This window comes from Syngnathoides biaculeatus, chromosome 12 (genome assembly GCF_019802595.1).
Source record: "Syngnathoides biaculeatus isolate LvHL_M chromosome 12, ASM1980259v1, whole genome shotgun sequence".
NCBI lineage: Eukaryota > Metazoa > Chordata > Actinopteri > Syngnathiformes > Syngnathidae > Syngnathoides > Syngnathoides biaculeatus.
In genome coordinates, this window is record NC_084651.1 from 17,655,269 (window position 1) to 17,676,648 (window position 21,380).

Consider the following 21,380-nt stretch of genomic DNA (forward strand, 5'->3'; position numbering starts at 1 on the left):
CTTGACTTGCAATCTAAATTGGATTTCACTGGGCCCGGTGTGGTTACGGAGTAATGCTGTGTGATTTGGGCCGACTCCACTCCGGGTTGAGCAACTCCAAGCTTGGCTGGAGAGGCAGGCTATGAATGATTAATCAGTGCAGAGGCCGAGTATAATGGCTGCCTCTGCTATTGGGTCATGGACACAAGCTGATGCTGTCTGCTCATTTTGGGTTGGACTGGTTTGCTGTGCAATTAGGCATATAATCCCATCTACCAGTTGGTTCATTGATTACAGATTGATGTAGTTTGCCAGCTGCTGCTTGTCTTGTCTGCAGACAAGGCCCTGCCCTTCCGTGTCTTCCGCCCTTTTTCTCCACCCCCTAAATGTTATGTGATTGGTTGATTTGAACACCTACAACTCAGCTGCGGCCTGTTGTCAAAAGCCATATGTCACAACGGAGGAGTGACCCGTCAGCCCCAAGAGAAACACATATCGCACTAAATCTGGCTCCCCTTATGGAGAGAGGGAGATTAGGTCACAGAAGCGTATGTTTTAGGATTTACTTTCATAAATCCCATAATCATAATTTCCAGAATATTTAAAAAAAAAAAAAGAGAGAGCGCATCATCATGCATGTCATGAAGGAAAACACATTTGTTCTCATTGATCTGAATTAGCACAGTGAGGCCTTTTGTTTTGGACAATAGCGTTCGTCAAGTTGACAATGTTGAAAAACAAACCAACAGAAAATGACAAAATGAATGACATTAATCTGCTGCATCCTGCATATGTAATTAAAAAAAAATCGAATTCAATGTATTCTTACATTCCCATTACACATTTATGACTTTGCAACACACACGCACAAGCGACCTGGCAGCTGGTCAAATGAGGCTCACAATCTAATTGGGTCAAGTAAGGTGAATGTAATTTTATGCTTATTTGAACCTTCTTCCCCTCTAATTGGACTAATTAGCTATGCTCTTGGGATCTGCTATTTGTTTTGAATTCAGGAGAAGAAGCATAAAACGATTTTTCAAAAATCAGCAGAAATTAATTTAAACAAAAGAAGCTTTTCGTGTTTTATGGAGGATAAAATGAGTACAGATTTACACAAACATCACTCACGTGAATAAATATTTTTATTCTCAGGACAAAACTATATTACAGTGTGCAATGTTACGGAAGTAGAGCTTCCATCAATATATTTCCAAAGTCACATAAAAAGTTTTTAAAGTCTAATTAAAGGTAATCAACGGGAGCGTTGAAACTGCGCCATTGACTTCAATTTTGCCACTAGAACATAAAACAATTTGGAGTCCCAATCCGACGCTCCACGAGCATCCACAGTTTCAGCTACTAACAAAATGCTAACTGTGAGCAAATGCTACGAGCCCTCAACATGCTGCATAAACATGGTGCAAAAAGGTGGTTCGGTGATAGATTCCGATCCAGTGTTAGCTGTAGTACAGTGTACTTCCAAATTCCTTCACATAACTTAGTTGAGCTTCATTCGAACATAAATTAGTAGTTGCATGGGAAAATAAAGGGCCCCAACTTTGAGAAAAGATTAATGTATTCAGCTCCATTAATGGCTCATGAAATAAGACTTTGCAATTTTTTTTTTTCTTCTGGATGTGAAATACTCATGATATGACCAAAGTCAACCGGAATGGTGACAGCGTGCTAGCGAGTGGCCCAACCATTTCACAATCACTCTATGCTCCGAGTGTCTCCCTTCAAGCCCGTCACACGAATCCTGCGACGACGCGCGCAGGTCAACATTCTTCCGTCCCTGTCAAGGGAGGTGCCTTCTTCTTACAGCTCCTCGCTCTCCAGCGAGGCCTCGGGAGGGCAGCTGGAGAACAGGAAGGGGCCCGTCTCCGATGTGGGGAAGGTCGATTTGATGTCGAGTCCTTGGCCCGTGAGGGCCGCGTAACGGCTGCCCGCGCTCGCCGTCTTCTTCATGGGTGCCGGCACGCTCTGATGCCACTGCGCTGGAGGTCAGAATACACAGTGACATGTATAGTCGTCCGTCACTAAAGCTGCCGACAGTTTATCTGGGCACTGCTCACTTTCGTACCGTAGATGTCGAGCCTGCAGGTACAAGCCGCAATCCCGGCCTCGTTTTTGGCTGATACCGTGTACCAGCCAGCATCCTCTTTAGTTGTTGGCTGGATGTGGAGGCCCACGTAGCCCGTGGCATCCTGTTGCATGCTGAAAAAGAAGCAAGAGGACTTTGAAAGAGGACACCGTTTTTGGAGGAACGTATGGAAGGTATGTCTCTCACTTTTTTCTTTCTTTTTTTTTAAAACTTTGTGCAGTGATAGTGCACGCTTCAGCATTAAGGGAAAAAAAAAAGTAAACCTCATGGAAATCAGTTGAGAAATGAGCAAGTTTTGACTTGAAGGGAACATCAACCATCCCAACAAGGCCACCATGCAGGCCACGTCGGTAAGCCAAGCAGCTGCAGCACGCTGCAATATCATCTTCATATCTACATATGTGTATCTATAGTATGTCTGATACGTAGGAAGTTTCTCCCAAACGAGGATGTGTTCATACGTATTTTTTCTTTTTTTTAACAAGCGTAAGAGGCAGAAAATGACAAAATCTCAACAAGAATATCTTATTTCTAGTGAAAACTAAAATTAGATGCATCATGTAGAACATTTATCCATCCATCCATTTTCTTCGCCGCTTATCCTCATGAGAGTCGCGGGGGAGTGCTGGAGACTATCCGAGCTGTCAACGGGCAGGAGGCGATGTACACCTTGAACTGGTTGCCAGCCAATCGCAGGGCACATCGAGCCAAACAGCCACATTCACAATCACACCTAGGGGCAATTTAGAATGTCCAATTAATGTTGCATGTTTTTGGGATGTGGGAGGAAACCGGAGTGCTCGAAGAAAACCCACGCAGACACGTGGAGAACATGCAAACTCCATACAGGCGGGTCCAGGATTGAACCTGGGACCTCAGAACTGTGAGGCCAACGTGCTAACCAGCAGAACCACCGTGCCGCCGAGAACCTTTAAAAATGTAAAACAGCCAATGGTATGTTAAAAAAATAATAAATAAAACGTACTCCCTTGACAAACTTTTGGACTACTTGTTCAATAATTGTCTAAAAACCAGCTGAGATAAGTCATATTTTCTAAAGATTTTGAGTTTTTGCAGTGTGGGTGTTTATTTTCAGTTAAAAAAAAAAAAAAAGAAACCCTGGTCTTATCAGGTCATGTGCATTGCCACAACTACGTGTGCAGTCTAGTTTACGTCAGAAGATGTTATGAAACAGCCAACCAATTTCTGAGCCGCTTATCCTCACTAAGGTCGTGGGACTGCTGGAGCCTATCCCAGCTATCAAAACGTACCTGAAGCCTGAACCCCCAACCCTGAACTGGTTGCCAGCCAATGGCAGGGCACATGGAGACAAACAACCCTTTGTACTCACAATCAGACCTATGGGCAATTTAGAGTCTTCAATTAACTTACCGCGCATGTTTTGGGTTGTGTGTGTTGGCGGGGCCGAGATCCGCAGAACTGTGAGGCCAACGCTCTAACCAGTTAATCCACCATGCTGCCTGCTATCAAACACCGTTTGCAAATATTTGCTTTTCAATAGATGGATATTTTTATTTGATCTCTTCTATCTGTATTATCTATATGCATTTTTCTAAAACATGTCAGCCAAGTGCAGGTTAAGGGACTTGAAAAAACACATCATTGCATGATAATGACTTTGTCTTTGTTTCTTTTTGTGTAGTTGTTATAATGCATGTATAACATTTCCAGCCAGGGGTGAGTTGAGGTGGATGGAGTACTTTGGATGGACTGAGCCCATGACCTAATTTGGGAAAGTACCTTGATTTGGTAGATGACCCAAAGTAAGGTCATTATTATTATCTATTTACTCAATATACTATAAAAAAACAGATTTGTTGTGAAAAAACACAATACATTACAATACAAAAATTTCAAATCAGAGGAACAAAATATTAAAAACATTTTGGCTCATCTCTCACTCTGTTAAGGAAGAAATAAATTATTGTAAGGTCACTTTTTGATTTGAGTCACGGACAACAATGTTGGACCAATTTTGATTTTGATTAAAAAAGAAAAATATTGAAAAATTGTCCCCCCAAAATCATTCTCTCATTATTCTGGCATTTAGCAAATAGAAATTATTTTTGTTCTCATAAATGATAAGTTAGGTAGATTTCATGTCAGACCGTGGGGAAAAAAAATGTTTTATTATAGAGTGTACGTAATCTGGTTTCAGCAGTATTTCCAGTGTTTTTCTCTCTCGTTGCATTTTAAATTCAACTGAATAATTAAATGTAAAGATAACCTTGTCTCATAATCCCGATGATTAATGTCATTACTATGTGCCGTAATACTTTTGTCTATATTTTTTGTGACAGTTGCTGTATGCCAATTTTTCCTTGGTGATCAAGTCCGATAAAATCAACAAGTTGCCGCTGATACAGAATCTATTACTAGTAGCTACAGTTTCTATATTTATTAGACAAAACTAAGAAATACACATACAAATACACTCTTCCAAATATTGCTGAGCATGCTCATCAACATCTTTTCACACATTATGTTTCATAAAGGGGGAATGTCTGACTGACCTCATTCTGCTTTTGGTTTTGGCAATGGTCTCGTTGTCTTTTTTCCAGAATATAACTGGGTGGGGCACCCCCACCACCCGGCACTCCATCCTGGCGAGGCTCCCCTCAGGGATTCCCATGTTCTGCAACTTCTCCACAAACTGGGGAGGACGTTTCACCTCTTTCTCTGGAGGGAAAATTCAAATAGTGCCGAACCCCCCCAAAAAACCCAGACCTCATTAAACTCCTAAATGCTTGATTTGCTCCGAACCACTTGAGTGCAAATCTGCTCACCGACAACTTTGAGTTCCAGACTGAAGGAGCTCTGCCCCGCTTTGTTGCTGGCAATGCAGGTGTATGTGCCAGCGTCTTTCTGCGTCAGGGGGTCAATGACCAGAGAGTGGATGCCGTTTTCCCGCACCAGCATCTTGTGGTTGTGATCCGGATAAACAGGCCGACCGCTGACCAACCACATGAGCTCGGGATTGGGCAGACCACTCACCTAGAAGACAAACAGGGACTGTTCTATTTGTGGAAGGCAACCATTACGTAAAAGTCATGCACAGAACATGCCCACCTACCTTACAGTCTAGTCTGCATACCCTCCCCTCGTGTGCCAGCATGTCTCCTGGAGCCTGGACGAAGTGAGGCCGGAAGAATCCCTCCTGGGTTTGCTCTCCCTCAACTTCCTGTACACGAGTTCGTACCCTAAAATGCAGAAAGGTCCATGTATATCGAGATAATGTGTAGTTAGTTAGTTAGTTAGTTAGTTCCAAAGTAGTAAAAAGGAACCCAAACCTATGATGTACTGCAGTAGAATTAACTTCATTTCTCCAACTTAACATTCAGCACTCCTCTCAATCTTTATTACCACACTGGGTTTAAAATGTACTTTTAATTGTATTATTTTGGAAGTTGCTTGGTATTTTAAGCTCATTTAGGACAGTAGTGCATTGCTAAATGCGGACTTGACATCTGATTCTCTTGTTCAGGTCAATCAGGATCTGAAAGCCAGCTAATACCCACAACCTTCCGACACTTAAGACTATTTGATTTCCTACAAAGAAGAACTCAAGGCCCGCAGGTCAAGAACTCCCGATGCATTATAAAGCAAAATTATGTGTATATGTTAACAAGGATGAAAAAAAAAGCCACAGTTCAAATTGTTGACCTAATTGGACACTCAGCACATCAATATCACCTAAAATATTTTGGAAAAAAATTAGTTTTTGATAGTGTCATAATGCAGTATCATTACTTCCCTTAATCAGGTAACTATTTTATAGTTTATTTTGTGTCAATCTTTCTGTACAACAATTTTCTCTCCTTGTTCTCGTTTGCATGAACAATGAAAATGTTTCCAAACAGTGGGTACAAAAAGTCTGCACACCCCTGTTTGAATTTTAATTGTATGGGAAAATAAAGGGCCCCTAACTTTGCTATGCTGAGGGGCGTGGGGGGCTGCCATGCAGACAGAGCCCTTGTTTGATGCCCCTGTGTGTTAGCATAAAACACAGGTGTCAAACTCAAGGCGGGCCATATCTGGGCTGCCACATCATATTTTTGGGCCCACGAAACCAAATCATGTGCTTGAACCACCATGATTCTTGCTAAAATCTGTACACCGCCCCACCCCAAAAAAAAAAAAAAGAACTTATCGTATAGAATGGAATACATAATTACAGTTATGTTTTTTTTTTTTAATGAAACCCCTTTTAACAATACAGTAACTTCAACAACAGTTTCAAAGTATTACCCATGACATTTGAGTTTGTTGTTGTCTATGTAAAAATATAAGGCGCGGATTCATTATTTATGTGATTTGACAGTCATAACAGCCCTCTGAAAGAAACTGTAACTACAATGTGGCCCACGACAAAAATGAGTTTGACACTCGTGTCATATAATCTTCAGAAACCCCCTAGGAACCATAGCATCACTTTTCTGTCAGTCAAGAAAAGAAGTCTACTAGAACACCCAAAACTTGTTTAGGGTTTATCACAGGCCAGTTCTGGCAGGTTGTGCTGTCTCGGTTAATTCTGAACACAGCCACATCCCAGTTAGACTTGTGGACCCTCATTATTTATGTCATTTATTTTGACTTCACCTTTCAAAAAACATTTTTATAAAATTCATTTCAGTTGTACAGACCACATTAATGATGGGAATGAGTTATCAATGTATCCCCCCCCCCCCCCACACACACACACACACACAAAATAACTGCATTCAAACAGGGCTATGGAGAACCTTTATTTATTTATTTTTCTTTTTGGGTCAACTGTAGGATACATCGCCATTCCTGCTTACCTCTGAGAGCTAATTGGGGCAAGTCGATTTCTGGGTGGTCCTGTTTGGACTATCAAATGACCCGAACAGCTCATTCGTCCCTGTTTGTTTTCAAACGGTTAATGAGAATTTGTGCAGACGGATGGGCTCATGATGAGGATGCTCAGGGCGAGGTGTTACCTGTGGGTTTGCTGCCATGATGGTGTAGTTTCCGTCATCATCAGCAGTTGTAGATTCTATGTGTAAAGCACATGTCCCATCACCCTCTCTTATCTTCTTATAATGGACGTTTTTCTTCAAGATCTGCTTCCCATCTTTAAACCAGTACACCTGATGTCATATAATGAACAGATATGGTATCAGATATGAATGTAAAAGTATTGTGCTCTTTTGCACCACTCGAGGACTCACCTTCGGAACGGGGATGCCGACAACTTTACAGGAGAACGTCACAGGGACGCCCTCCACGGCCTTGAAGTTCTTGAGTTTCCTATCAAAAATGGGCGCGATGCATTTGCCCGAGGGGATGTCATCGTGTTGCACGTCATCGTCTGACTCCTCCACCGGCGTTCGCTCCAAGCGAAACTCGATCTCACTCATTAACCTTTGCTCAAAGTTGGAAATTTTGTACTCCTGGAAAAAGAAGGGAAAAGGGCTTACATAAAAGGAAACTTAATGCAACTTTTGTCGTTTTACCAGCGAGATACTTTTTACGTACTATAATGTACGTAATAACGCACATGGGCTTTTTAAATGTATGTATTAATCTGACATAACAGGTGTTGAAGTCAAAAGTTCACTTTGAGCAAAATCCCATTATGTTATGACTATGCAGTTACAGCTGTTAACAAAATGGCAGCTAGATAGCCCAAAAAAAAAAAGTGCTCATGCAACAAAAAACAGAGGGTAAAACAGAGAACAGAAATTAAATAAGAAGCCTGTTTCTTGAATATTTGGGATGTTTCCCCAATATATTTTAGATGGTTATGTTTTGTTGAGGTTGCCTGAACAGCTCTGACAACTGATTGAAAATTCAAGTAATTATTTCATTCGAGTGTATATGCATATGTATTTGATATACAGTATATCTGTGAGAACACAGACGGAACACAAGCTTAAAAGGGGAAATGAGTGAAATTGTAGTGAACCAGCAGTAAGTCATGAGCACAATGAAGTAGAATTTCTTTGTGGAGGTAATATATTAGTTAATGGATACTTGAATGGAATTTGATACCAGTCAAATATTGGAATAAACAAATCTATTACATGAGAAATTGTGTCGAAACGTGACTGGCATCGTATGCTCTATGAAGTGAAGTGTCGTAATGCTAGCGTTTCGAATCAGTGATTTGCAACGAGATGATCCTTGTACCTCATCATAGTTAATGACAGTAGCTGGAATGTTTGGTCCGACATGGGCTCTGCTCGCTGTTTTCCCCTCAATACTCCGCTTCTACGAGAGGATAGGGATGGATGACGAACGGCTGATAAAAAAGCGCACAAACAAGCTAAGGAATGTTACACACGTCCTTGGTTGCTGTAAATGGACAAAATGACTGATGGTCATGAATGAGGAGCGATAAATGTTTTGCTGATAGTCCACTCGTTAGAGAAATTAAAATGATTACAGAATATGCGTCACAAAGTCAAAAGTGAATTGTGAATTCCGGGGAATGAAAGAGCAGGGACTTCCAACTGTCCGGGTGTGCTGGTGGACACTTGAAAGGGTCGATTTGAATGTTTGGTGTCGAAAACCAGACAAAACAGCAGATATTGGTTAGTTTAAAATTAGTGATTAGATATACTCACTAACATGTCAATCATCCAACTAACTGAAGGCGTGTTTGATACCTGTTGATGGGCGAAAATGGGAAGATCATCGTTAAATTGCAGTTTTTTCTCAATGTCACGAAGGAGAGCATCTTTGCTCTCGCGAATGTTTTCATTTGATTGGAGGCGTGTCTTTGGGGCCTTCTTATGCAACCTTAAGAGACAAAAGAAATATTTTAGAATAAGTGATAATCCTTCCACCTTTTCAGTAGTGCAACCAGTCACATGTCAAGTACCCGAAAGGTGCTCCTCTGGGAAGGCCCATGGAGTTAGTCGGCTGAGATGGGGTCAAGGAAGGCAGGATGGCGCTCAGGAAAGCTACTGGGTTTTGGATGGGGCTCGGCGTGGAGCTGCTGGAGGTGGGAGAGGAAGCCTGGGGAGGTGACTGTGCTCTGATGGCGAACGCATTGTTGAAGGCTGGTGCTGAACCCGGCGTGGGGGAGGATATGAGCGAAGGCGGGCTAGTAGGCGACTGAAGCACTCTTGTGGGGAAGGTCCTGGTCGGTGGTGAGAACGGCGGGAGCGTTGGCGAGCTGGTGGCCGAGAAGTTGAGCTCAGCTGCTAGTTCCTGGAGAAGCGGAACTGGGGATTCTGTTGGGGAGGGACTCCGGACGGGTGACATAGTTTGGGCTGTGAGGAACTCTTTAGGCCGAGTGTAGTTGAAAGCCTGTGAGGTCGCGGTCAGATTCATGAGGGAGGCGTGGGTGCTTCTCAGCAAAGCAGCTGGAGACGTGACGTGATGTGAGGCTGCGATTGAATCTGTTGAGCTTGAACTGAAATCTATCACTGGCTGAGATGAAAACTGCGGGGTAGGTGCAGTTCTGGCAAGAACCGCTGCTGATAGGCTGAGGTGTGAGGCATGGATGGTGTTCATCTGGGTCGAAGGTGCTACGCTGAGAGGCAGAGCTGTATTTAGCTGTGGCGTAGGTGGAGGGACCGTCATCAGGGAGGAGGTCTTAACCTGAGCGGTGGATGGAAAGAATATTTGAGGAGGTGGAGCAGTGTTGATTGCAGGAGCAGAACTCGGTAAAGGTGCAGGAGGCATCGCAGTGTGGGTAGATGCAGATTTGGGTGTCATCTGCGAGGTGTTGTTCAGGTAGGCTGACTCGGAATCACGGTTTGCTCTGAGGGACCAGACTGAACGTTCACGAGGGTTTGTGGCCTCTGGCTTAACATGGAATGAAAGCTGGTTGTGGGTCTGTGCAGGGGGTTCACTCTCCTGCTGCTGCTCCATAAGAACTTGGTTGTGAAGGAGCTGGAGCTGTGCTGGGTCCCTGTGGGTCAAGTAAAAGCAACATCAGAGATGAGGTGAGCTGGAAAGACTCTATACATGGTGAGCATGAGGGAGGCTCAGTGTTGTCTTCCAATGAATTACAGCTGGTCAGCCCCATAAAGTCCAAAAGGACTGGGCCAAAATCAGCATGAAGATTATCTGCCCTTTTATGGACCACCACCAAGTTGTCCACAAAACAACACTGCTTAACCTTGAGGTAGAACTCTTTCAATATGCACCCTAAATGGAGTCTGACAGTCACAGTTTACATCATATTCGCCTACTATTGATTAAAACAACAGAACAAAGGAAAATCTATCACCCTCTTACTTTCTCTTGACCAACCTCCAAAGTGATCCTAATCTAGGAGCCGTAATAAATCTTTAGAAAGTGAAAACAAGGACAATTGGAAAACAACTGATTAGTGAACATTTGCAGTTAACATGTAAAAAGCAAAACCTAAATATATTAAACGCAAGTGAACTTACAAGTAGAAAATGCCATCCTTTGTTTTGGAGAGCCTGAAGGTCCACATTGGAGGTCTGCTCGCATGGATTAGTGAATTGCGACTAATAGTTGAGCTGAACGAGGATCATTTATATTTGGACTTGAAGAGGAGGGGGAGGATCACATGGTGATGTGTGAACTGAAAATGTGGTTTGGGTTGTGAAATCGTTGTAGGTATTTTTCTGTACAGTATACCAGGGTTTCCCATACATTTTCATCTCAAGAGTGGTCCCTCATTACTTTTTGACTGATCCTCATAGAACATCATGTTACCATAAAATGATGATGATGAACATGATTTAAAACTGTAAGCTTGTTTGATTGTCAACATTTCTTTTAGGGTCAAGACCGGAACTCTGAGAGGTTCAAGATCAATGGTTGCTTTCCAACTTTAGTTGGTTATCAAGAATCTGATTTATCAACTCTACTTACAGTTTGGGTTTTGCCAGCACTGGTGGTGGTCCTCTGTTGACCAGTGTTTCAGAAGTATCTTCGTCAGGTGGTGCAGATGTGTAAATTTGCTCACCGTCCTCCTTCTCAGGCAGTTTGAAATGTACTCGAAGACCGACTCTGGAGCCGGAGCGTGAGTCTTTGTGGTTTGTTAGGACACCAGACTTTAGACAGGAGTTAGGAGGTGGGCTGGGGAGGGGCAGCAAAACCGATGTCTCATTCTGGTGGTGAGAGGCTGCCTGATGATTGGCGCTAATATCCGGTGGAGTCAACACCTGTCCAGAAACTTCCTGCTCAGCTACAGCTGGAGCAGCGAAGGATTTTGGATGTGGAGCCAGCTGTCCTGTGTCCTCTGTAGGTTCCTGGTGAAGGGTCAGCGGGAGTAAATTGGGGGTGCTCAGACCCCGGGGATTGAGATTTGGGCTACTGGACATGCTGCCGGGGTCAAACCCGTGAAGGCTGGTACGTAAGGAGTCTGGACAGAGCATGCTGGAGCTGTTAGGGTGCAGATGAAAGGTGCTGGTGTTTAAAAGGTCCAAACGTAAGGTGCTATTGAGCAAAGGATCGAGGCGGATGGTGCTGGAGTGAGGTTTGATGCTACTGGTCAGAGGAATCTCTGTGTGGGGTTTTACAGGAGGGATGGCGAGATCTGATATGGAAGGGTCTTGGACTCGGCTGGGCTCCACAGTTAAAGTGTAAAAAGGCCTAAATGTATGCTTGTTTCCCCTATTACCTGCAATAAATCAGAGAAAGTCACATGCTGCATATTGACATAACACTAACATTATGCTGGAGTTCTTTTTTTAATGTAAAACAGAAGTATTACCTTTGACATTAAGTGCCGCGCTACTGGATGTTATTCCGTAAGTGTTGCTTGCAGTGCAACTAAACATCCCAGAATCTTCAGGAAAGACCTCAGCAATGACCAGCGTACATATTTCCTCTGGGGAAAGAAAAGTGATACTCACGTGATTAAATTGCTCTCCTGTGATTGCTGTCGAGAGTCTTGTGAGAGAGAAGGGACATGTCTTGTGTTGATAAAGTAGCACTGTGCGTTGTCTTGTACATGGAGCTGAGTCTATTTGAAGCTAAGGCAGGTTGAAAGTATCTGCCGTGGTGGTTTGACACAGGATGAGAGACTGCCTTATAAGGTGCACAGGCAAAGGAAAGCAGCCCTGGTTTGTGTACAGAAGAGGAACTGAAGTCTTCACCAAGGACTAAACACTTCAGAGCATTATGTATGCACACAGCATCATACATACCAAGGCAATAATAATATTTTTACACAAATAAGGAATTCAAAAACAGTTACCTGATTCAGCTGGAGATCGAGGTTCTGAAAACCCCCCAAAAAGAAAGAGCACAATCATCAATATGCAGTAATACTGAACAACAGTTAAAATTTGGAGGGAATAGATTATATTGACTCCCTGTGTCTCACTAGACTAGAGGCCTGTAGAACTTTAGATTTCTATCAGGAATTCATCAAATAACGGAATAATAGTGATGAAAATCAAAAAATACTGATACAACCTTGCGTATGTCTTCAACGAGGGCACAGCAGAAGAATTATTAACTTTTTTTAAACGTCACTTGCTGTTCTTGCTAGACTTACAGCAAAGTGTTGAAGTAATTATTAGCAAGTGTATAAATACTTTATAAACATTTCATAAGAGTATCACAAGAACTATAATAATCTTCTAGTGTTCAGTAATTTTCTGTTGTTTGTGACATGTATTCAACATCTTTTTATCTTATTCTCGCATTATGGTCTTGCATATGGTTTGTGCTTACTTTTTTGCAGAATCCTAAAGTCAGGCGAGTCTTCTATGATTTTTCCCTCTTTGTACCAGTCCACTCGAGGGGACGGCACCCCTTTCACACGACACTCTAGCACCACCAGCTGCCCTTCTGAGGCCTCCAGGTCGTGCAGACCCTGGAGTTGTAAGAAAAGGGGTTATGTGACATACAGTCACAACAGAATATACTACTGTACATATCCTTTTAGGTTCTACCTTTGTAAAAACGGGGGCAGCCATAATGGCTTGCCCGTTGAAGCCTTGTGGGAGGTTGAAGCTAGATGATTGATTCTGGACACACCCAAAAATGTTAGGAGGAGAAAAACAACAATCATGACCAGTAGTGTGTCTGCTGTTCTACCTCAGGTTGGGATGTTGGAGCTGCGTTGGGGAGCGGTGGCACAGAGGTGAAAAGCTGAGATGTTGGTGTGAGCGAAGCAGCCACTGACACCAGATGAGCCTCTGCCGGCGGAGACGTCAGAAGCGTTTGCACAGGTAGGAGGATCGTTTCAGTCCCCTCAGAGTCAGGTGTTGATGCTCCCAAAGATTTAGAGGGCTCTGGACTTGGAGGTGAAGTGGTTGTCGTCTGGACTGGAATTGGACTTGAGATTTTATGGCTCACAAGAGTGTTGAGCTCCTCTGGTGGCTCCCCTGTTGTTTGATTTACTGAAGGCTCTTTTACGTCTGTGGCGAGTTGGCTTGAGAGCGGGGCAGACTTTGGCTGTTTTGCCTGCAGGCTTTCCAAATCGGAAAAGATGAAGACTTACCATTACCAATAAAGTGTTTTCGATACCTCAAAATCTAAATGGCGAGAGGAGGAGAACTTACTGGGCTACATGCTCAAAGTGCAGTTCCCCCTCAGAGTCTGAAGAGGATGCACCTGTTGGATCACGTGTGCATTTGAGTATTTTAGAAGCTCTGTAAAGCAGGGGTTCGCAAGATTTTTGGAACCCCTACCAGGGAAACATTTTTCCAAGGTGCCCCTCATAAGCCTAATGCCAACGAATCATACAGTCATTATCATATGCAGCACGAAATGCCATGGGAATTATTAGCCTGCTTTTAAAATATTTCAATCTAAATATTAATGGCTTATTCAATAAGCAGGAACTTAACCAAATGTAAATACATTTACTTGATGTTCGCCTTTGTGCAATGCTTTGACGAACAACAAAGGCGTGCACAGGGAGGAGGTAGATTGCAAAAGCAGTCAGTGTTGCCACTTTAAGGATTCGATCGCTTTAAGTGAATTTTTGACCTTTCTTATGACAATTTTCCCAAAAAGAGGAAACATTTTCGCATTGTCTTCCATGTAACAATGCTGAGGCTGCCCTTTACAGTTTGTAAAATTTATCGTGAGCAACAACTTTTGAGTCAAGGTATGTGCTGTAAATATTTTGCTGTACAAATCTACTTAAGTGTGATATCAGCTAGAAATGCTGCACATGTGTCTGATCTGTGATATGTCAAAAATAATATCAGAGCTTTTGACGTCCCAAAGCTAAGGTAGGGAGTAACAAGAGTAAGGACTGAGTAATTGGTTCAATATCTTTTGTTTTATTGGTGCATATATATATATATATATATATATACATATATATATATATATATATATATATAAAATTTCAGACCACTCATATTACCGCTCCAGACCCCAAGAGGGTTCCCAGACCAGATTGAGAACCACTGCTTTAAAAAGAAAGAAAGAATCACCTTCGATGTAGATCTCGGCCGAGGTCGAGTCAGTTCCGTAGAAATTGGATGCGAAGCAGGAGTAACGTCCAGTGTCCTCCTCAAAAGCTTCTGTGATGATCAACGAATGCAGCTCGCTATTGGTGAGGATCTGAATGTCAGGGCTGTTCTCCAACTCTTTGCCCTCACAGAACCACCTGCAATTCAGAAAATCAACACCTTCAATGACCATTCATTAGCTATTGGTATAATCGGTTTATGGTATTAAATAAATGCATACACTTCTTATTGTTGCTAATATTGTAGGCTCAGAACATCATCTATCATAGTAGAGTGCTACAATCTACAACCAAGAGGGGATTTTTGACTGAGTTACGAGTCCATCATACAGTATAAATATCAATGAGTAAAAACTGTCCCTTTCGCCTATAAAGTACAGCAGTGAGCTTTACTAGTTTAGACAAAACTCCCGAGATACAGTCCACTTGGAACACAATGACATGTTGCAAATTGCAACATACTGCATGTTTAAACTCCGAACACATTTTACCTTTTCGTACCCAATGACAAGGGGTTAGATGAGATTTGCATTAATCAGTACTCATACTTTCCACGTGAGCAACCATAATTATGGAAAGAAATTCATGTGAGTGCGAGAAAATAACTGCTCTGCAATCAATGGTTCTTTTTTGTGTTTGTTTGTTTGTTCTTTTTTTTTTTTTTTTAAATCATAATTTTCCTGCATCCAGAATTGGTCTAACTCTCCTCATCTTAGAAAAACATCAACAAAGGTTAATTCAAATCTTTTGTCTCCAAATTCTAATATGAAAATAAAACTTCCTATAGTTTTTAAGGGCATCTAGCTGACTATTGAGGTATATATATTGTTTTGTCAGTCTATTTCTTTTTTATGAAACTCTAACAGTAAACTGACTTCCAATGCACTATGCAGCAACATGAGCTAGCAGAGCATCTATTTTGAGTTGATGAGTCTTTGATGCGTTTGAAAAATCCAGCCAATCATCAAAAAGGAATGAGGTGAGTTGTGCCTGTAGCCAGATGTCGGTTTTATGTTGGCAAATCCCATTCAGTTCTGTCATCAATGTCAGCTGATTCGAACATGCACGCTCAATGTGTCCATTTGCGATTTGTCAGTGAAGGGACAGTGGAATTCATTTTGCAGGCCTCACTGAAATGGACTCACCGCAGGATGTTCTTTTAAAAGAGTCATTTGTCATGAGTAAGAGTCTAAATTAAAAGCATGAGTAGTAAAGAGGATGGTTGGTGTGCCTCCTCACTGCACCTGTCAGAGCTATTTTCCCTCTGCGGCTCAAAACTCACAAGGAGATTCCCTCTGGAGTCCGACGGCTCTGAATTAAACTCGACACACGTTGTGCTAAAGTTCTCGCACATAGATACAACCAAGCTTTTCACCTAAACATGACAAATGAGAAACTAAAACAATCCTTGAAAAAAAAAAAAAAGTTCATACAAAGGAGAAGGTTTACAATGAAATTAAGGTCGGGGAATAATTTTTTGACCATCTTTTAAAAACAACCTGTGCAAAGGATTAAAATGACTAAGAATGTGAGGTTTCCTCTAAAGAGCAAATAAACCATCTTACCAAAGTGCTGCGTGTGTTCACACGACTGCCAAGAGCTCAGTTGGTTCCATTATCAGACGAGACTACAGCTCGCAGTGCCAGTCGGGTCTAAAAATGGCAGAGCGCTTACATTCTTCCAGCACAAGTATACGTTAGTGCCTCAACAATGCTCGGTTGGACTAACAAGACCATGCCCCCTCCTCTACTGCTCCTATACCCGTCTTCATATTAGCCTGCCTGGAATGTCTTCAAGTGACCACTTTTTACATACTAATACATACAATTTCTTTGGCAACATTTTCCAAATGAGCAACTATTTTCTCCCAAGTCAACACTTCCCCTTGAAAAACAAAAAAAAAAACAAATGGAGGCGGCACAGCAGAAGAGAATACTTTTTTTTCCAACAATGGTTTGTACTGCAAACCCAAGTGCCTAATTCTAATTCAATGCCCATGTTTTTTTTTCCCATTTAGACATGTTATCAACATATTGACACATATCTACATAAATAACTACACACGTGTCAACACTGGCCAGCGACAATACAGAAGGCAACAACAAATAATACATTCAAATATTAATCTTTGCATTTTTGCTACACTCACACTGGCAGATATCCAATAAGTATCAGAGTTTAACCCAATATTAAGTTGTCTTCTTCATTGGTCTGCCATGATGCATGTTGAAATTGTGCCACTTGAGACTAAGAAATCGGATTGACACACAGCGCAAATCCAGATTTGGTGGTTCTACCCTGTATTGAGATTAAGGACTGAATGAATTCTCACTAAAGCATTCTTATTCAAAGACATTAAATAGACCCATCCATTCATTCATTCTCAATACAGAAGATCTTGGTTAGGGATGCCGGGTGCTGCCTATCCCCGCTGACTTTGGGCAAAAGACGGACGACACCCTGAACTGGTCGCCAGTCAGCCGCAGGGCACATATAGACAAGGACAAGCATTCATACCGAGTGTGGGGGGGGGGACGACCCATACTGCTCGTGGCAAAGTCAGGCGAGTGTACCACTTCACCATCAGTCACCTGATATTAGATAGATGGGAAACAGCAACGTTAGACATCTTATCTGTAGTCACGACAATTTCCAGGGTTCTCAAGTTCATCCGCACCAAATTCATTGAAGAATGTCTTTCTTTTGCTTGCTTTGGCCATTGCAGAACAAACAAGGAAGTTTCACAATCTGTTCTCACAAGGTTGGAGCCATATTATTACCGAGGTAAGATAAAAAAAATAAAAAAAAAAGATTCAGGAGGAACCACTGCTTGTTGTGTATGCCCTGTCGGCTATATCGCTGTTTTATTTTGGTCCTTAATTATGTAGCAATACTCTCCAGACTTCCAAATTGCCCATGCATCGCTTGATCCACTCTGAACTCTTCACTGTCACTTAACCCTGTGTCTAGTTTTTTTCCCCTTTCTCGAATAAAAGGACTCAACACATTGCTGACAGTCCTCAACTAGCTTTTCAGCTTGGTAATATGACACAATGAAATAAATGCAGCTGCAAACCTATCCTCTGCTAGCTAATATTAGATCTGCTGTCAGAATGGACTGCCTTGCAGATTTCTGGCTCCTTACCGGACTTCAGGTACAGGGTGTCCTCTGACAATGCAGTCTAACTGGACTTTGCTTCCCTCGGGAACTTCTCTGCTTTTCAGTTTTTGGATAAAATGAGGAGGCTCACAGACTGTCTCCTCTGCAGATGATGGAGGTTGTGTCAGGATGTAGCTTTCTGCCGCCTCCACCTCTTCAGAGTCACACTGCTCCTCAGTAATCCTACCATCCTCTAACTCCACATGACCAATCCCAGAGTCCAGACGGATGTCGGGCTGGTGGTTGACGGCCGAACCCGGTTCGTCGTCCGCCACCTCTGTAGACGTGGCCGAGCGCTCCCTGTTGTCTGAGCCATCTAGATAAAGTTTTCCGTCGTTGTGGTTCTTGTTCTGGTTCCGATTCCGATGGGCTTTGCACGCTCTCGGTCGTATCCGTTTGGAGGTGTTCGCCTTGAAGAGAGAGGAGAGCTCCTCGATGAAGTCGGCTGCCTTGTTGAGGAACTCCTTCTTGGACTGGGTCTCCGCACCAAACGGGGAGTTCATTGGCGACTTGTTCAAGTGGTTTAGACCTTCACTATTGTTCCTCATCATGTCGTCTTGCCGGACAGAGTTGATTTTTGGCTTTCTGTCGGGTGTGAAGTTTGGTTGTGCTGCTGGCGGTTCAACTGGCATAATGGGGGGCATGTCCAGAACAGCAGAGGGCTTTGCCAGGTGAACAGACGAAGAAATGGAAGCCGTGGCAGATGGAGTGACAACGGCTTTGAGCTCGGCCCTCTCCTCGCGCCCATCGTGTACGATGGCCTGGCGGGCCAAGTTAACGCTCTTATCCAGCTCTTCCTGGCTGAGGAACGCTGATAAGTCTGGCAGTTGGCTTTCATGGAGACCTGCTGAGTCCTCAGCCTTTCCTTTAAGGGAGCCAAAAATATGAATGCGTGACGATGAGGCGTCGGAGCGGCTCATCTCGCCGCGAAGCTGCTGGGCTCGGGCCTCGGCCAGGTAGCTCTCCCTTAAGAGCTGAGAGAGTGATGCCGGCGGCTCAGCTGTGTTCTCTTGCATGCTGAGAGAAGAATCAAAAAAGCATCTATTAGATTCCTGTGCTGCACATGTAGATCTCGTCACTAGTCTTGTGGATGACAATTGACATACACAAGTAAACACATACAGTAGATGGCCCTTTACGAAGGGTTGTCAGGGACATAATCGGTAGATACCAAACTAAACTGTGATTTTGGCGTAACGTTACAGCTTACCAATTACACAATTATGTGGTTACACCATTATAACCCCCACCTGATGATCACCATGACAAGGATGTGACCCAAAACAAAAAAGTAATCGCCCCTGATCATAATAACAGGTTGAGGCACCCTTGGAAGCAATAACTGAAATCAAGCATTTGCAATAATCGGTGATGAGTCTTTCACATCGCTCTGGAGGAATTTTGCCAGCACTCTTCTTTGTAGAATTGTTTCAACTCCGCCATATTGGAGGGTATTCTAGCTTGAACTGCTCATTTAAGGTAACACCACAGGATCGTAATTGGATTTAAATGTGGACTTTGACTTGTCCACTCCAAAATCTCATTATTTTTTTTAGCCATTAAGAGGTGGAAATGATAGATATAAAAAAAATAAAAATAAAAAAACTGAAATCAGGAGGGGTAAATACTTTTTTACAGCACTCTGTTCTTTTTCATTAATTGGCTACCAAATCTGGGTGTACCTTGCCTCTCACCCAAAGTCGCATGTGATAGGCTCCCGCTCACCTGGGACTCTGGTGGAGTGGCGTATAAAAGGAGTGGGTGGATTGAGACTAATGAAGTAGCCTCTGTTGTCAATATGAATACAGAAGCTGAAGCTAAAAAATCTCATTAAAATAAGTTGATTCATGTCGAATTGCCGGCGAGTTTTAACAGGGTGCCACGTTCGATAGCATTTAGACTCCCTCACACCCTTCCGAACGTCTGCAAAGTTTCCTCCTTGCATAATTTTGTGACACATAGCACGAGCAAATTCTGGATACAGACACGAGATAGGGTTCACATATGCTACTGACACTCAAATCAGCACGATTAAGTGTACTGGAATGCCCTTCGAGCAGACCTGAAAGTGCAGCTGTTGTGTACATTAATCCTTTGCAAACAAACTCCAAGCCCACGAAGTCATAGTTAATAATAGCCAGAGCTCAGTTTACATGAAGAAAATCAACAAAGGAAAGCAGCTTCACTCATCTTACGTGACCTTGTGATCATGAGCTTGAGCACAAGCACAACAATCACTAATCAAATCAAAACAAAAACAAGGGTCGCGAATGACCATGAATCCTGGCTGCTGGGTGAAGTGAAAAGTTGTTTTTATGACGCGGCCCCTGGTGAACAAACCCAGCAACGCAGAACTGGGGCGGGGTACAAGTAATTGAATTAAGAAGTCAGCTTTCCCAGTCGACAGCTAAAAGTAGACTGAAGTCCATAATGTCAGAGATTTTCTGAGACTGTATGCAGCGTGAGGCTGATGCCAAAGGATGCCATGCAGGAATAATGAATTGAAGGGATGTTGTGGTTTTTTACCTTCAGAGTAAGCCCAGCTGGCCTCTGGAAATGGACTGGGGTTCCTCAGGGTGCACGTGTGCTCAAAGTGGGAGATTCCAGTCTTCCACTTGCTGCCGCCTGGGACAATCTTGGGAGAGAGGCAGCTGCCCAGCTTTCCTGCTTTTCTCGCAGTTACCTTTGGCGTTTACAGGCAAATATGAAGGCGAGTAGCTGGGGTAACCTGTCAGCTGTAAAAGTAGCAACATTTGTCAGCGCCACGGTCGCAGGTTATTTTGGGGAGGCCTGGCCCATACGTTTGGGAGGCGTCCGTGCTCATTGGCCGGCGGGAGCATGCTGTAAAGGGATTCCACCTTCGCTGCTCTGCCAGAGAGCACCATCATACGGATTTAGAAGCCCCTCACCCAGCCTCTCACACCCCCGCACCGTCAACACTGCAGGTCAAGAACAGTCAAAGTTTTCAAAACATTTTGATAGTTTCCTGCAAAACGTTTCCTGGTGGATTCAGTTTCTTGATTAGTTTGAGTGCACCTTTAGAGCAGAGTACACTTTATTTGAATGTATCATTGATAAATATAAGCAATGCATATACAGTGCAATGATACTCTACTTACAGAACCTAAATATTCTATTCATTCTTCATTTTCGGAACCACTTATCCACACAAGGGTTGCGGGAGTGCTAGAGCCAATCCCAGCTATCATCAGGCAGGAGGCGGGGTACACCCTGAATTGGTTGCCAGCCAATCGCAGGGCACACATAGAGCCAGACATCAGTCGCACTCAAAATCACACCTAGGGGCAATTTACAGTGTACAATTAATGCATGTTTTTTGGGGGGAAAGGACAACAGACAATTTTGAGCTTTCAGTTTACCTACAAGGCATGTTTTGGACTGTAGGAAGAAAGCGGAGTACCCAGAGAAAACCCACACAGGCACTGGGAGAACTTGCAAACTCCATTCACATGAGGCCGGATTTGAACTCTGGCTTCAGAACTGTGAGACAGATGTGCTAACCAGTCCCACACCGTGCAATCAGGAAAAAAAATATACTGTCCAAACTTCTAACAATTTAAAGTTAAATATAACATTTTTAGGGATATGAATGAAAAGGGGATGTGACAGTTTTCAAGTGTTCACAAGTCTTATTTTTTTATTTTTATTATTATTTTCCAACTTGTCTGTCTGATTTTTTGTTTGTTTTGTTATTGTTTAGT

The 21,380-nt window shown here is 42.9% G+C and overlaps 1 protein-coding gene across 3 annotated transcripts; it reads right to left on the minus strand.

The window, feature by feature from the left end:
* Positions 1–1,106: 1,106 nt before the first annotated feature.
* On the minus strand, positions 1,107–18,674 carry mypn (myopalladin). 3 transcript variants are annotated; one of them, XM_061837722.1, is made up of 20 exons: positions 17,644–18,674; positions 14,461–14,636; positions 13,576–13,627; positions 13,109–13,484; positions 12,964–13,038; positions 12,743–12,884; positions 12,261–12,284; positions 11,775–11,891; positions 10,931–11,681; positions 8,955–9,992; positions 8,740–8,872; positions 8,261–8,341; positions 7,300–7,521; positions 7,069–7,218; positions 6,910–6,989; positions 5,181–5,307; positions 4,894–5,101; positions 4,621–4,786; positions 2,066–2,199; positions 1,107–1,979 (listed from the first exon to the last, which is right to left on the minus strand). In XM_061837722.1, exons 1-20 carry the CDS (start codon positions 18,672–18,674, stop codon positions 1,801–1,803), a joined length of 5,262 nt encoding a protein of 1,753 aa, XP_061693706.1. In that variant the 3' UTR covers positions 1,107–1,800. The 3 variants fall into 3 exon arrangements, with proteins under 3 accessions (XP_061693706.1, XP_061693707.1, XP_061693708.1); XM_061837724.1 differs by having other exon boundaries at positions 1,815–1,979; positions 2,058–2,199; XM_061837723.1 differs by lacking the exon at positions 8,261–8,341.
* Positions 18,675–21,380: the final 2,706 nt, after the last annotated feature.